The 18089-nt window shown below is 31.9% G+C and overlaps 1 protein-coding gene across 9 annotated transcripts; it reads left to right on the top strand.

Moving 5' to 3' along the window:
• The first annotated feature begins 4543 nt into the window (after window positions 1-4543).
• On the top strand, window positions 4544-17756 carry LOC127728076 (HSPB1-associated protein 1 homolog). 9 transcript variants are annotated; one of them, XM_052235275.1, is made up of 9 exons: window positions 4544-4649; window positions 7586-7611; window positions 8147-8330; window positions 8736-8914; window positions 10269-10405; window positions 11623-11755; window positions 12947-13090; window positions 14090-14206; window positions 17003-17756. In XM_052235275.1, exons 3-9 carry the CDS (start codon window positions 8168-8170, stop codon window positions 17738-17740), a joined length of 1611 nt encoding a protein of 536 aa, XP_052091235.1. In that variant the 5' UTR covers window positions 4544-4649; window positions 7586-7611; window positions 8147-8167; the 3' UTR covers window positions 17741-17756. The 9 variants fall into 9 exon arrangements, with proteins under 9 accessions (XP_052091235.1, XP_052091230.1, XP_052091233.1 ...); XM_052235270.1 differs by having other exon boundaries at window positions 4559-4649; window positions 7411-7611; XM_052235277.1 differs by lacking the exon at window positions 4544-4649 and adding an exon at window positions 4674-4731.
• The last annotated feature ends 333 nt before the right edge of the window (window positions 17757-18089 follow it).

Below are 18089 nucleotides of genomic sequence, written 5' to 3'. Positions count from 1 at the left end.
AAGAAGATACTTCCTATAAATTGCTTATTTCTTGACCAATTTCAATGGGGTTTTATTCTTGATTTCATGGGGTTCTTTAATATGCTGAATCTAACCGTGTATTTAGTTTTTGGATTTTGGGCCCCGTTTTTAAATTGGTCCACATTGAGGTCCAAAGGGTCCAAAATTAAACTTTGTTTGATTTCATCAAAAATTGAATTATTGGGGTTCTTTGATATGCCGAATCTAACTGTGTATTTAGATTCTTAAATTTTGGTTCCGTTTTCAAATTGGTCTACATTAAGGTCCAAAGGGTCCAAAATTAAACTTAGTTTGATTTTAACAAAAATTGAATTCTTAGGGTTCTTTGATATGCTGAATCTAAACATGTATTTAGATTTTTGATTATGGGCCCAGTTTTCAAGTTGGTCCAAATCGGGGTCCAAAATTAAACTTTGTTTGATTTCAACAAAAATTGAATATATGGGGTTCTTTGATATGCTGAATCTAACCATGTATTTAGATTTTTGATTTTTGGGCCCCGTTATCAACTTTGTCCACATTGAGGTCAAAAGGGTCCAAAATTAAACTTTGTTTGATTTCATCAAAAATTGAATTATTGGGGTTCTTTGATATGCCGAATCTAACCGTGTATTTAGATTCTTAATTTTTGGTTCCGTTTTCAAATTGGTCTACATTAAGGTCCAAAGGGTCCAAAATTAAACTTAGTTTGATTTTAACAAAAATTGAATTCTTAGGGTTCTTTGATATGCTGAATCTAAACATGTATTTAGATTTTTGATTATGGGCCCAGTTTTCAAGTTGGTCCAAATCGGGGTCCAAAATTAAACTTTGTTTGATTTCAACAAAAATTGAATATATGGGGTTCTTTGATATGCTGAATCTAACCATGTATTTAGATTTTTGATTTTTGGGCCCCGTTATCAACTTTGTCCACATTGAGGTCAAAAGGGTCCAAAATTAAACTTTGTTTGATTTCATCAAAAATTGAATTCTTGGGGTTCTTTGATATGCTGAATCTAACCATGTATTTAGATTTTGGATATTGGACCATAATAGGTGAATGTCCAATTTAAAATTTTTAAGTTCTTAGAACACATTCAATCTGTGTTAGAAACCTATGCTGTGTCAAATATTTAATCACAATCCAAATCCAAAGCTGTATCAAGCTTGAATGTTGTGTCCATACTTCCCCCAACTGTTCAGGGTTCGACCTCTGCGGTCGTATCAAGCTGCGCCCTGCGGAGCATTTTATTGTAACTTCCAGACATAACTTGTTTGTTAGTGTATGGATCTCTCTGACATTGTACCACAAGGTTCCATATCACAAAGAGAATGCTGGGATTAATTTTGGGTGTAATTGCTTCCAAATTTAAGGAATTAGGGGCAAAAAAGGGGCAAAAAACGAGCATTTTTCTAGTTTCATGACAATAACTTGTGTGTAAGTGTATGGATCTCTCTGACATTGTACCACAAGGTTCCATATCACAAAGGAAATGCTGGGATTGATTTTTGGGGTAATTGCCTCCAAATTTAAGGAATTAGGGGCCAAAAAGGGGCAAAAAACAAGCATTTTTCTAGTTTCATGACAATAACTTGTGTGTAAGTGTATGGATCTTTCTGAAATTGTACTACAAGGTTCCATATCACAAAGGGAAAGCTGGGTTTGAGTTTGGGGGTAATTGCCCTAAACGTTTAGGAATTTGGGGCCAAAAAGGGGCCAAAAAACAAGCATTTTTCTAGTTTCCAGACAATAACTTGTGTTCATATGTATGGATCTCTCTGAAATTGTACTGCAAGGTACCATACCACAACAGGAAGGCTGGGATTGAGTTTGGGGTGATGAATCATAAGGGGGTTCAAAAAATTTGGGGGGTGGGATTTATTTTTCCTTTTTTTTCTTTAAAATTTTCCATTTTAAATTGGTTATTTCTGATTTATATATAAAAGCAAATAATAATGATATGGTTTGAATAGGTAAATCAAAATTTTTTTAAGTTCTTAAGACCACATTCATTCTGTGTCAGAAACCTATGCTGTGTCAAATATTTTATACCAATCCAAATTCAGTGCTGTATCAAGCTTGAATGTTGTGTCCATACTTGCCCCAACTGTTCAGGGTTCGACCTCTGCAGTCGTATCAAGCTGCGCCACAGCGGAGCATTTTATTATCCATAATTTTGCCCCTGCCCCAAAAAATAAATTAATTAAAAAGTGATCACACATGAGCTGTGACCAAAATACTTGAAATGTTAACTATTGGATGTTGAGCAAGCAACAATCAATCAATCAAATATGAAGGTTGATTAAGGACCATTTAGTACAAGCATGTTTAACTTTCCGTTTTCCTGGGTAATTTCTCCCAATTTTTTGCGGAAAAAGCTTGATTTAAGGTTTTCCATTTGAAACATCCTGTGGATCTTTTGAAAAAATACATGAAAAATCTCTATTCTGAATTATGAGCCATATTTAATGAAACTAGGCCAGGATCATAGCAAGTCTTTAGTTTAAATATTGTATCCATTTTGGTGACAACAAGGCTATCACTAATACAAATGGAACATAGGGTAAACATCAGTTTAGGAAAAATAGTGTTCCTGTCCCTTTATTTTTGTCTCCCCTGCCAGGCATTTTGTTTCTGGTGTCTGCAACATCAACAATTTGTTAAAAGCAAGTGAATAGGTCAGTTTAAGGGAAACCACTAATGGTAAGTCAATGATATTTGATAATATGCAGTTATATAAGCATTGGCACATCTCATTTTCTTTGAGATTATTTCACCCAGGCCCTTAAGTAATGGTCCATTGACTGAATCTTATGCATAGCTTGCAACGTAAATTTTTTGAATACGTCCTATTTAAGGGAACCACTAATGGTTTGGTTTGCAGTTGTATTAGCATATGCCCTCGTTTTCAAGGAGGTTATTAGGTCTCGCCCCTTGTAGATTTTGGTTATACATTAAAATGAATGAAACAACAACCCAACCACATGAAAAAAACAAAAGACAACTTGAGGCCAATATACAGTCTTCAAGAACAAAAGTGTTTATACAATACCAGCATTTCAAATTTTAAAAAGCCCAGAGTAAAAAAAAAAATCATAGATCTGCTATCAACAAATTCTAACTGACTAATAAAATTCAGTGCTTAAGAGAACCACTGAAGGTGAGCCTGGCAAGGGAGATGTACATGAACATGTGATAGGGTTAAAACTATGTTTGGTGATCTCAATCTTCCCTCATTATCGCAATTACCGGGAAAATAAAAGATGGCGCAAAAATCACTTAACTGTATAAAAGATAGAAGCACAACTACAGAATACAATACTGTATCAAAGGATGCTCCCTGTAATTGAAAGCACTTATTTAAACCTGCTAATATGAAATTTTGTCGTTATATACACTAATATCAGTGGCTGTATCTCAAAATAGATTTCGTACAGCAACATCATTATAACAAAAAGTACATGAAGACATCTGAGAAATGCTATTTTGATATGATTCTAATATTGCTGATATTTTATAGCTATTGTCTGTCAGAGATTTTTTACCAAAGTGCAGTATGTGCATTGTTTAACCTAACCTAACCATAGGTAAATTAGCTGTTCTATCCAACTGCTGCAATAACAAACTTTTAATGCATTGATATTACTATTATCCTATTTTCACTGCAAATAGTGATTTACCAGTATTTGCATTTTTAATTTATATAAAATCTGAATCAAATCTGATACAACTGACAATAAATTCAACTTTTCAGTACAAACAGCTACAAGTTTAAGTAGTAATTTAAATAAAGAGAAAACTGATTTATAGAGGTGTATAAATATTACACCTAATGGGTTTCAGTAACTTATTGTTTAAAACTTTTACAATAATTATCCAGCCAGATTGTGTGGCTTGTGATTATGATAAAGATTAACTAGCCATGTTGGAGAATTGTTGATGCAGTTATCTATTCAATTTCAAAGAAATAATCTAGCCTGATTTTGTTGTTTATATATAATAACTCTGGGACTTAATAACATGTTATATTAGGTCACAGGAAAACTCGATCGCCAGGAAGAATTAAATGTTGATACAATTGTTTATTACTTTACAACAAGGATTTGTATACAAATCCTTGTTTACAATGATTATATCCAGCCTGATTCTGTGACTTATAAAGATGGGGGTTAATTATTTATGCAGTGATTATTTGAGAGTCTGGATGGGGGAAATTCATTTCTGTTTTGTGTTAAATTAAGGTTTTGTTTTCCCCTATTCTGAAAGGGACGACCATTTGATTTTTCTGGGGGGAGGGCAGGAGGATTTTGAAAATAAATACCCCCTTCCCCCTTTTATTTTGCCCATTATTCTCTATTCTTTATATTTTAGCACCAAATTATACTCTTCTCTTTTTTGGCTTTAAAGTATTTTCTCTAATCTTTATTTTTTACCCATTTTTCTGCAGAATGGGCCCATTATTCTCTATACTATAAACCCCATCCAGACCCTCTCAAATGAACTTCCGGATTCACCGAACTTGTTTCAGTTTTACGTATATTTTTGTATATCCGGTTTGTGGTTTCTCTTTCGCTTTGAATTTTTGAGATTTTTAATCATGTTGACTTATAGAAACCCCTTTGACGTTTAATACAAAACCTCAAAGGTAAGAATTTCCTGCAGTTCAAGTTGCCGTATAGCTATGGAGTGACTTGGTTACTCAACTTACTGAATACATTGTAAAATCAGTAAGGATACTTTAAGTCTTTATTTGTAAAACCAAAACATTTGCTTTACTCGCCTTTAGGTTCAATGTTAAGATACCAATTTGAGCAACTTTGGTAAAACTTAGAGAGAATCCATTGCTGTCAAATTTCAGTGTACATAGTTTTTTGTTGAGCCTGCGACTTTTGTCGCAGAAAGCTCGACATAAGGATAGTGAGGCGGCGGCGGCGTTAACTAACTTCTTAAAGGCTTTATAGTTTAGGAGGTGGAAGATATGGATGCTTCATACTTTGTATATAGATGCCTTATGTTACGAAGTTTCCGTCTGTCACATGTCCATTGTCCTTGACCTCATTTTCATGGTTCAGTAAATACTTGAAAAAAAAGTTCAGATTTTTTGTAATGTTAATTTCTCTCTTATTATGAGTAATAGGATAACTATATTTAGTATGTGCGTACCTTGCAAGGTCCTCATGCCTGTCAAACAGTTTTCACTTGACCTCGACCTCATTTCATGGATCAGTGAACAAGGTTATGTTTTGGTGGTCAAGTCCATATCTCGGATACTATAAGCAATAGGTCTAGTATATTTGGTGTATGGAAGGATTGTAAGGTGTACATGTCCAACTGGCAGGTGTCATCTGACCTTGACCTCATTTTCATGGTTCAGTGGTTATAGTTAAGTTTTTGTGTTTTGGTCTGTTTTTCTTATACTGTATGCAATAGGTCTACTATATTTGGTGAATGGAATGATTTTAAGGAGTACATGTCCAACTGGCAGGTGTCATCTGACCTTGACCTCATTTTCATTGTTCAGTGGTCAAAGTTAAGTTTTTGAGTTTTGGTTTTTTTTTCTAATACTATATGCAATAGGTCAACTATATTTGGTGTATGGAAATATTTTATGATGTACATGTCAGTCTCGCAGGTTTTATTTGACCTTGACCTCATTTTCATGGTTCATTGCTCAGTGTTAAGTTTTTATGTATTCGTCTGTTTTTCTTAAACTATAAGTAATAGGTCAACTATATTTGTTGTATGGAAGGATTGTAAGCTGTACATGTCTGCCTGGCATGGTTCACTTGAACCTGAACTCATTTTCATGGTTCATTGGTCAATGTTTAGTTCTCTTGGTTAAGTCTGTTTCTTAGAAACTATAAGCAATAGGTCAACTATATTTAGTGTATTGAATGATTGTAAGGTGTACATGTATTTCTCGTTTGGTTTATATGACCTTGACCTCATTTTCTTGGATCATGTTAGGTTTATGTGATAGTTGTAGTAAAGCTTTATATTAAGGACTATCAACATAATATCAATGGTTAGTAAAGAAGGCGAGACATTTCAGTGTATGCACTCTGGTTGGTTAAATCCATCCCTAATAAAAATGCAATCCTTTATAATAATACACACAAATAACATAATTGCCATGGCCTAAAAATTATAATCCTGGTCCATGTGCAATATCATTTCTGGCAAACTTAATAAGTCACATGATTTCATAAATTTGTCCCATTACATGATGAAGGTCAACAAAATGGGTTCATACAATTGTCTCTGTCCTCCTGCAAGGGCATGTAAACTTTTGACTTCTCAACCCTTCACTGGCTTTAGCGTAAATAACAAATTATAGATAAATTTGATGTAAAAAAGACTATGGTGTTGATAAAATATCTGTGAAACTAATGAAATGCTGTAAACCAGCCATTATCATGATTATTAAACCTACAACATACATTATTAATTTATCTTTTGAATAATGTTATTTCCCAGATAGGCTGAAGGAGGCACAGGTTACACCAGTTTTTAAGAAGAGTGATCATTTCCCTGAAAAATTAATACAGACTTGTTCACATTCCCCTTACCCCTCTAAAACTTTTTCAAAGTGCTAGCAGAGCAGTTATCAGAATTTTTCGAAATCATCTTTGATAATTTTTTTATGTGCATTCAGCATGTTCAGGAAAGGACATGGCTGTCAAACAATCCTACTCAAACTTCTGGAAGATTGGAAACTTGCTTTAGAGCGTATTGAATATTGGGCTGCTATTCTTATGGATCTGTCCAAAGCGTTTGACTACCTACCCCATGACATTCTTGTATATGTAAACTGTCCTGCAATGGCCTATCTGAGAATGCTACTATGTTATTTACCATCATATCTTTCTAGTGGAAAACAACAGATAAAAATAGGAGGTATTGTTAGTAGCTGGGCAAATGTACTGAAAGGTGAGCCATAAGGATCAATATTGGTCGCATTACTTTTTAATGTTTCATTAACAATATTTTTTATTTGATTAAAAAGGGTAACTTGTACAGCTATGCTGACAACAATACTTTGTCTATTAATTCCCCAAATTATGAGGAACTTACTACAATTTTAGAATCTGTGCGCAATATTTTGATTGATGAGTTACATTTTAATTGTGTGCAAGCAAATCCTGACGATTTAAAGCTTTCAAATTATCTCTTTTATATATAAGTTTTCTAAACAAGTTACAGAGTTGTCTTCAAATCAATATTTAAAACAGTTAGAGAAATATTAAGAATATTTTTCTAAAAGTTTTTTAAAGGGAGAGTCCCATCATTAATTTATGTGAAAATAGTTAATTCATAGATATCAGATTATCTCTCATGGAATCTTATTGACAGCATATTTTTACTTCACATTATATTGTAAAGAATATTACATGTTTTAATTCAAGTTGGTGCCTACACTGCCTATGTAGTAGAAATATAGAAAACATTTTTAAAGGAAAAGTGCGAAAACTTTAGACTTGACAATTATATAGCAATTATAAGATGACTAAACCTTACCTTTAGATGACTTTACAAATTGATGTATGTTTTAAAAATACATCTACATAATTTCAATGACAGATGTGGAACTCAAATCTGATGGAATTGTAAGTATAATTTTTTATATCACTACACATGCTTCATACTAACAACCTATGAACTAAACTGTTAAAATTACCAGTTGATCATTTAGTAGAGATAAATTCAAACTGCAATTTTGGTAAAATATTTTAGCAATTGGTATTGTCATGATTGTGAAAGGCAATTCAGACTTAATTTCTGGTCTTACAGTCTAAAAATTTCTAAAATTGATTTAAAAGTTTGGCTGCTTAACCTTTGTGCATTGAGTGTACCTGATGATGTTTATTCAAGAAAAATCTGTCATTTTCATTGAAATTATCATGAAATGTTATCATACATGTTTATAATCTGTTATGATATATGTTTATAATCATTAAGAAGGTGAATGAAAATCAGGATAAGTTCAGCACCTTTGAGGATCTTATAGTACTGAAAAATCTAATATTACAATATTTGCATAAAAATTATGTACCTGTGTCTTTTTTTGTGTTTTATATAAATATATGCATGATATGTATATATTTTATACAGTGCAGATAACTATTTTTATGGTTTTCATAGATAATCTCACAATTTGTTACCATGACAAATTTAGAAGCCTTGATTTTATCCAAGAAATGCCCACCCATTATGTTGAAAAACAAGATTTCTGACTGGCCAGCAAGAAAGTGGACACCGAATTATTTAGCCAGTGAATTGACAAATCAAAGATACAAATGTAAAATTGCTCCAAAGGATGATAATGGTAATCTTAATGTAGCTATCAAATCTGATATGCAAGAATCATGCTTAGTAAATTATTGAAATTCAGGAGCATACTACAGAATAAAAATACGTTGATTGCTTAAAGTTACTTGGACAAAAGACTTAGAAACTGGTCTAAGTGAATCCTGGACTAATCATTTTTATGTGGAATTTGAGTTTGAATTTCGTTCCGTATATATTTATAAGAAATCTAGTATTGTAATTAAACACCAATGAAATCATGTTATGCATCAGAATCTACATGAAGTTCATTCAGCTTTGGATTTTTGTGCATTGAATATTAAAAGTTAAGAGTGGCAATTCTTTTACATAAACATGTAAATAACAATAAATTGTTTTTTAAGACAAGGATATAAAAACTAGCAGATTTTCAAATTTTTTATAGTTTTGTGGGAAACAGAATGTGTCCATGAGGAGATAACTCTACAGCAGTTTGCAGAATGGAATTTGGGAAAGCCAGATGAAAATAACCCTTTGCTTCCTTACAATAGATCAGATGTCACCTGTTACATAGACTACAAATATATGAAAGATTTGTTTATTGAGAAAACAGATCACCTGAAAGTAGGATGTTAATCATGCTTATAGTCATTTGCTTTTTTTTCTGTAATATTATTATTTTTACCTCAGAGTACTCTGTTTTTACCTTTGCTGTATAATTTTCTTCAAGATTTTGTAAAATTAGCACAGTTGTATATGAGATAATTTTTTGGTACATATGGAAACTCTGTTAACACAGTCACAATTTTAATAACATTGTTTTGCTGCTAGTGCAAATTCATATTTACATCGATATTTAAAGGTTTCATAAAGAGTGAGAATTGGATATTGCTTGTAATTCCACCTAATGTAATAATGCTGCATTTTGATTGGATGAGAGACATGGTATTTTTCACCAATTTCTATGTATTGAGATTTTCTTTTCTCTGCCAGGGTATTTGTCATTAGGGAATTCCATGAGCTGGGGTATTTGCTAGCAAAAACCATGGTAGATGGGGAATACCATGTCTAAAAAAACCAAATGAATTATTTCTATTCTAATAGGAAAAATTTATGGTCATTCTTAATATACGGTTCCAAATAAAATATTTAGGATAAAAAACAGCATTTAATTTATTGAATTTAGAGTGAATGACGTAAACAATTCCGCGAACCTGTACTTTTAATGATGTCATAAATATAACTCAACGGAAACGCATTGTCAACTGGTCATAAACATAAACTAGAATCCGCGTGTATTTACGCTTCACTCAAACTGATGAACAAAGTGTAGTAGTCAGCCGAGAAACAGCTTATTATATAAGAAATTGTACGGTCAGTGACTGTACATCAAAAATGATCAGAAATGATTATACGGCCAATGCAATTTAACTGCGCAAATAGCACAGCTTCAGTATATATAAAAATTATACATTCAAGTAGAAACTCCATATGATACCCGATTACAATAAACTTTCTGGGGTCAAGATGGATACAAAGAACATTCGGTGGAATTAAACAATAATATCATGCTTACAAGGGGTATTTGGGAAAAATACCGGTTTCGAGGTATTCAAATTTCCCTCGCCTAACGGCTCTGGAAATTTGTACCTCTCAACCGGTATTTTTGGCAAATACCCCTTGTAAGCATGATATATTTGTATAATATCATCTTGAGGTAATACTTTCTTTTGATGAGACTGTACATTTTGTTTGCATTTTCAAAGGGGAACAAAACTAATCAGAAAATGAAGAAAAAAACAAATATTTCAAATTGAAAATGACATTTATGAAATGTTTTCTAGTACCCGTTTCTATAGCGATAGAAGATATAAGCGTTAAGCATAACAACAAATTTTTTAAACAATTAAAAAAAAACACATTTCAGATGAAAAAAGATATATGTTATATTTGGAAAAAATACATTTCTCCTTTGCAGGCAGTGGATTGGAGTGTTTTGGGGTTAGAAAGCAGAGATGGAAATGACAGTACTATTTGGATTGGAAGTGAAGGCTGTTACACTAATTGTCATTATGATACATATGGTTTTAATTTGGTAGCTCAGATTTATGGTAGGTAGGTACAATTTTTGGAACGATTCATTTGAACATATTATTTTCCTATAAATTAATCGAGATATCAGATAAACGTCGATGAGACAGCTATCCAACAACACAAGCTAACTAAAACATAATATTGTAAATTCAGGAATTTTTTTATGTTTTTATTATTGTGATAATTTCTACAAGAAAGGTTTCACAAAAAATAAAAATAATGAATTTTTTGTATGCAACATTTTCTGATATCACAAGAATTAATCACATTTTTTTGGTCAATTGTAACAATCATAATAATAGATGCACACAAAATTTCTGAATTTAACATTACTAGAGATCACTTCAGATTATCATTAGTTACCAGATATCCATATTGCTTAGAAAACTTTTACTAGCTCAAATGTCAATAAATGTAACAGAGATGGCTGATAATGTTAACAACACCCCCTTAAATAGCAATCAAACAATAAACCAACATATACTGCTACAACTACTGACAAGGTTCCTCACTTGGGTAAGGCAGTTATAAATGATGGAGTTACATAAAAAATTGTGAGTATGAAATTTTTCCTGTATGACGATACTGTAGTAAGTAATGGCAGAACTAAAAAATTCTTTAAAAATCAATTCAGAAAATAAGAATCAAAGTGCTTTCTATTAGAAACATATATGTATTACAAAGATATATGGACATAAATAATACTACTCAATATTTTCATCAAAATTGGATGCTTAATTAGGGCTGTTCCAAAATTTATTGGGGTGGGGGATGGGAGGCACACTAATTCAATATGTTGCATCTTCCTTAGAATTTCATAAGAATTTTTAGTAAAATATAAAATATTATATGGGTGGTGCAGGTTTTAAAAAAGTGCCACCTGTGTTTAATTCTGGAACAGCCCTTACTCAAATTATAGCTTAATGTACCGTACTTGTTTACAGTTAACTTGTCTTTCTAACAATTTATGTCAAATTTTATTACATGTACTGTCATTAAAAAGTCACAACATTGAGTATCTATCACATTTCAATTACATTTTCACATTTACAAATGACTTTTAACACAAAGCATGGCATTTTGTGTCCAAATTTCTTTAAAAGTTTAATAACTGCATCCGTATTAATATAGGAAATGAAATTTATCAGACACAATTTATCTTTTATGTCTTACATGTACTTAGTTGTTTACAATAGATATTAGAATAATTTATATATACTGAAGTAAAATAATTGTAGGAAGAGATGGACTTTATTTCCACCTTCAGATACCAAATATATGTATCCAACAAGGATCCCTTATGAGGAGTCTAGTGTTTTTAGTCAGGTCAATGTGAAAAAGCCAGATACCACTACTTTCCATCTTTTCAAGGTAGAATTAATTCTATTCAAAACTTTGATTGGAAATACATTTTTTCTATAAGGGCTATTCCATTAAAATGTATGTGGGAGGGTAGGAAGGGACTTTCAAAATATCCCTACAACCAAGAACCATTTTTTAGATAATTTTGCATAATGGTAATAGACACATATTGAAAAAACACCCATGACCCACATTCAATAATTAAACTTCCCTTCCTACCCTCCAACATACATTTTAATGGAATAGCCCTAAACTAAGGAAAATCAAATTTAGTATTTTGCTATAATCCTATAATCTTTCATACTAAAATCATATGAATCTTCTGAAGTAATTTTTTATTCTTTAAAGTAGTGAGTTCAGGTTGTATCAAGTAATTCAGGATAAAAACTTGCCTGACAATTTATCATAAAGCAAATGTGGAATGGATAGGATGATACATATAGATTCTTACAATGGTACCAGTGGATTATCAGATTTATCTAATCGAGATAGTTAAATAATCAAGTTTTTTTAAAGTCTGAGCCCCGATATTTTTAACTTTCGAGATTGGATAAAATCTGATAATCCAGGAGTAACTATGTAAGAATCTGTTTCTCTAATGATTATCAAATAAATTTTCATTTTTGATAAACGAAAATCCCCTTCTAGTGCCTTCCACGTTCCACAAAGTTGATAATTTCATTAACACCTGTTAGCACATTTTGATTCATCCAGTGAGCTGATAAAGGTTATGACTCTTAAACTCATCCAATCATCTTCTGATATCATCGGCAACCACACGTTGATTAAATTTTTTTATACAATGGGTCCATAAAGGGTTAATTTGCCAAATAATTAGAGAATGAATTTTACATTGTCAAAGTCTTCCTGAACATACATACTAAAATAAACTTGAAATATACCAAGTGCATGTGCTACCTGTTATCAAAATAATATATAAATTTCCATTTTAACTCCTGGTTTAGTTAAATGCACAAACTTTCTTCAATATATATTAGTTTGATGTGTTTTTCTTTGAATTTCAATATGCATTTTTATGAAATATTGGAAATATAAGAAACTATAAAGTTAAATGTAAAACAAGAAATGAACATTGATTCAGTCTGGTCTATTTTGGTTGAAAAATAATATCAGCATCTGATCCATTTCATAAAAATGACAATTATATTTTTAAGTGTCAGATGTGTTTCTAATTTTCAGAATTCTCATCCTCATGTGGTAATTTTAGAACCAGGAGATGTTTTATATGTACCTAGACATTGGTGGCACTTTGTTGAGAGTTTAGAAACATCTATCAGTATAAATACATGGGTAGAAATGGTATGTTCATATAGTGTGAATTGGGTAAATGGCAGACAAAATTGAATTACAGTAATTGAAAGAGGCCAAAAAGTGTTCTCATAAAATGTTCTTATTTAGATTTTGTAGGCGACATATTTCTTAATTTGCAAGAAACTGGTTATTATATCATGAATACAAAATGATGTATTTGGAACTACCCCTCAATTAAAATCAACCTGAAAATTATTATTTGGGTCTTTTTTTGTTGTGTTCCAACGGAGCAAAAAACATCTGATGTGTTTACAATTTAGAAGGGAGAAGGTAGAAGGGAGATAGTTCAATAGGCCATTTTTAGTAATTAAGGTATTATAACCTACATTGCACACACCTTACTGTGCTTATCCAGAAGGCTTTGCACAATCACTATATCAATTGCTTAAAAACGTTGCAGTATGTATTCTCCTCTACCAACTGATCAACTGGAAGAACAGTTTAGCTAATTTCTTCAGTGAAAAGTTGTTAGTGTGAAGTGAGTGCAGTGAAATAAAAATAAATTAATGCTTACCATCCAAGTCCAGTTATTTAATGTCTTTGTCATGAAATTGAAATAAAATGATCACCTACTATAATATGAGGCACTGGTTTAAAAAGGTCTGACTTGGATATGAAAACTTCTGTCTTAGTGACATTTTAAACATAATTAGTTCTAATCATTCTTTAGTTGGTCCATAGTTTATTGCTTTGTTTTTAAACAGGAAGTTTCTGATACTGTGAATATGACAGACGCATTATTCAAGAAAGTACGTTTTCTTTGATTGCAAAGAATCATTGGTTCATGGATTCTAAAATTTAGATTTCATAATTGATAAAGTACAAATCAGTGGAAAATTTGCATTTCATTGGTTTTAATGATGTGTGGTTTAAAGGAGATGTGGGATGTAAATCAATGAGAGCAACCCAATGGTAAAAATTTATAAACAGTATGCATGTAAGTATGCTCCAAATAATAATATCTTCAGTATTTGTAAATGATATTATTTTGTTTAGTTTATTCAAATTCAGGAGGAAGACAAAGATAGCCATGTGACTGAAGCTTTATCAAGAGTATTGTTTGGGTGTATGATGGACATTAAAATAGGGTCAGTTGGGTCAACCACTGATTGGATTAATCCAGGAGAGGTAATAAAATTGCACAGAATGTTCAAATGTATGTTGATGTAGAGGAGTCATAAATGATACCCTGAATATAAATTGAATGTTGCTTCTTTCAGCTTGTATTTTCATATTTAAATAAAACATAGCTACTAGAATTAAAACAAACAAAAGGTTTGTGTATTGATTTTATTTGTGAATGCTTTGTAACTTGTATGTTTAACTATTATGAGGGACAAAAAATATTGAGATTGAATACACAATCATAAAGTGTCATATAAAAAAGGCATACTGCTCCAATTATCTATTTAACACAAATCTCATGGATTCCAAATTTATGACGACACACTCGATCAGATGACTCGAACCTCCGATAAGTCGAATACTTTGTCCAGTCCCTCCGACTCAACATAACGGGGTTCGACTGTATTTGCATTTTTTAATTAACACACAGTTTGAAAAATAAATTGTATCTGCATATACAATGCTACTTTTCATGGTGATTTTGATACACAGTAGGATGCTCACAACTTACTGTTTACATATGTATGCTGATGCATGTGTTTCATGACTGGGTTAAACACAGTGGTTGTCAGCCTTATATTTGGTAAATGTTAGGCAAGCATGAAAAAGAGATTACTTAATTTGTGTAATTGGTTCTAGGACAAAAGCCTACCAGGTACCTTACATATCATCCTTACACTGTTCACTCATTAACTATATGATGAGGATAATTTTAAGCTTATCTCATAAAGTTAACTAGACCTGAAGTTAACTAATAAAGCACTAGGTATTAAGACACATTACAAAAAGTTTAGCAGAAATATTTAAAAATTTTAAACTATTTGAAAATTTAAACAAGATATGAATAAATGTGGATAGTGTTCACATGTTGACACAGATGATGCCCCCCCCCCCCCCCCTTGCATATCATATAGTTATAAAGGGACATAATTGAAGAATGGTAAAAGTGACGCTACCCAAATTTGAACTTGATCGGAGTTTTGTGGTAATAAGCATTGTGTGTAAGTCTCATAACATTTGGTTGAGGCTAACTTAAGAAGAGAACGGAAACTAAAATTTCAGCAATTTTTCTATTTGTAAACACGCATAACTCTAGAACAGTTGTGTATAAGTTTTATAACATTTGGTTGAGACTAACTAAAGTAAGAGAACAGAAACGAAAAATTCAGCAATTTTTATGTTTATAAAGGGACATAACACAAGAATGGTAAAAGTGTTGCCACCAAATTTCGTACTTAATCTGTATTATGTAGTAATAAGCATTGTGTATAAGTTTCATAACATTTGGTTGAGGCAAACTAAAGTTATAAAATGGAAACAAAAGATTTGTAATTTCTCTTAGTTTTGTGGTAATGAATATTGTGTATAGGTTTCATAATGTTTGGTTGGGGCAAACTTAAGTTACAGAATGGAAAGTAAAAATTTTGCAATCTTTCAATTTATAAAGGGGCATAACTCAATAATGGTTAAAATGACACTACCCAAATTCAACTTGATCTGTGTTTTATCAGTGGAAGTCAAAATTAAACATTGCATTGTATAAAGCATTGATTGTAGTTGATTCAACTATAATGATTGACAAAGGAAGATAACTCCAATTTTAAAAATTACTTGATATTTAGAAGAAAATAAAAATTTTGCAATTTTTCCATTTATAAAGGGGCATAACTCTAGAACGGTTAAAGTGACGCCACCATAATGCAAACTTGATCTGTGCTTTGTGATAATAAGCATTGTGTATAAGTTTCATAACATTTGGTTGAGGCAAACTTAAGTTAGAGAACGGAAACTAAAAATTTTGCAATTTTTCCATTCATAAAGGGACATAACTATAGAACGGTTAAAGTGCCGCCACCAAAATTCAAACTTGATCTGTGTTTTGTGGTAATAAGCATTGTATATAAGTTTCATAACATTTGGTTGAGGCAAACTCAAGTTAGAGAATGGAAACCAATTTTGGGACGTACATTCGTAGGTACGTACGTACGTACAGACGGACAAGGGTAAAACTTAATGCCCCCACCGCTACAGCGGGGGCATAAAAACAGTAATATTCATATATTTAATCACATCTATAGTTCATTCTGAATCGCTACATGAGGTTCTGGATGGGGGTTTCTTCATTTCTGTATTTCTTTGACCGTGATGATAATTTAACAGTTGAACATTTTTCTAAAATCTTATTACATCCTGATGTTATTAATAAGGTTAAGGAGTCAATTACAGAACCCTTTGACATGCTAAGATAATAAACACTTATAAAGACTTACTTGTTTTTTATCCTTTTCTATAAAGACAATCTGTTTATGTGTAGAAGTCATTGGTCTTTATTATGGTTAGACACTCAATATATTCTATGGCCAATATATTTCAGATGAAATACTATAAAAACTTACATATGCCTATATAATCAACTAGTTTCTGCAATAGGCAGGAATACATGAAAAACACAAAGACACATTTTTGTCTAGCCTCAGCAAAGTAACATAGGCAAGACTAAGGCATGCTGTTTCTGTCAGCGGTCTCAACAATGAATTAGTTTTTGGTTAGGTCAGTTAAGGGGAACCACTAGTGACAGGTCAATGATATTTGGTTGTATTAGCATTGGCACATCTCATTTGCATAAGAACAGGAAAACAAAAGAAAGCTTCTTGTTGTGTCTTCGATATAAAATGTTTTCTTTCTTAGTGCAATTATTAAGAAGTTACTATGTATACTTTTTTTTAAATAATTCTTAATAAGTTATTTGAAATATATATTGTTGCATAAAAAATAATAATTACTTTTTCCATTTTACAGGAAGTCCAATGCCATGATGTTAACTTCAGATATCTTCAGCAAGCTGTTGATTCATATAAGAAAGCAGGAAATAAAAAGAATCTTTATAGCAATTTAACTAAATTTGCATCTCAGATAGGAAAGTATTTTGATTTAAAAATTGCAACCAACAAAGCTGCAGCTATTCCTGGCAGGAACCAGTTAATTTTTCAGGATGTTGTTGACAGTGGAAATAATCAAGCAACTGAGCAGAGTTTGAAAAGAAAAGTCAGTACCAGTCCTAGAGATGAGTGTAAAAAACAAAGGAAAGATCTTGAAACTGAAAATTTGAATGCTGATATGGAAAGTTACCATGAATGCCTTCACCACAATACCTTATCATTTGATTCTGATTTTAGGCTTCTTGAACCAATGTCATATGATTTGTATGTAAAGGAGGTCATTTGCAGTTATCATACCGAACAAGAGACAAAGTATGATTCAGACATTGATCTACCACCATTCATGAAAAAAACATCGCAAGAATTATTGCAGAGTTGTAAGGAATGTCAATTATTATGTGACAGGACTGAATTAGAAACTGCTCAACAGTGCCAAACATGCAGCATAAAAACATCAGATACAATACAATCTACGCAACAGAACTTTGACCGTGATGACAATTTAACAGTTGAACATTTTGCTAAAATCTTATTACATCCTGATGTTATTAATAAGGTTAAGGAGTTAATTACAGAACCCTTTGACATGCTAAGATAATAAATACTTATAAAGACTTACTTGTTTTTTATACGACCGCAAAAATTTTTAATGCTCTCATGTCGTCGTCTGCGTCGTACGAAGACGCATTTAGTTTCCAGACAAAAACTTTAGTTTAAGTGAATGGATCTCTATGAAATTTTACCATAAGGTTCAATATTGGTTTTGGGGGTTATGGCACCAACAGTTAAGGAATTAGGGGCCAAAAATAAGCATTTCTGTAACTTCCAGACAATAACTTGTGTGTTAGTGTATGGATCTCTCTGACATTATACCACAAGGTTCCATATCACAACGGGAATGCTGGGATTGATTTTGGTAGTAATTGCCTCAAAATTTTAGGAATTAG

The sequence above is a fragment of the Mytilus californianus genome, unplaced genomic scaffold (genome assembly GCF_021869535.1).
Source record: "Mytilus californianus isolate M0D057914Y unplaced genomic scaffold, xbMytCali1.0.p SCAF_2, whole genome shotgun sequence".
In the NCBI taxonomy this organism is placed as follows: domain Eukaryota; kingdom Metazoa; phylum Mollusca; class Bivalvia; order Mytilida; family Mytilidae; genus Mytilus; species Mytilus californianus.
The sequence above is the reverse complement of the archived record's forward strand: the minus strand, read 5'-3'. Positions and strand labels throughout refer to the sequence as shown.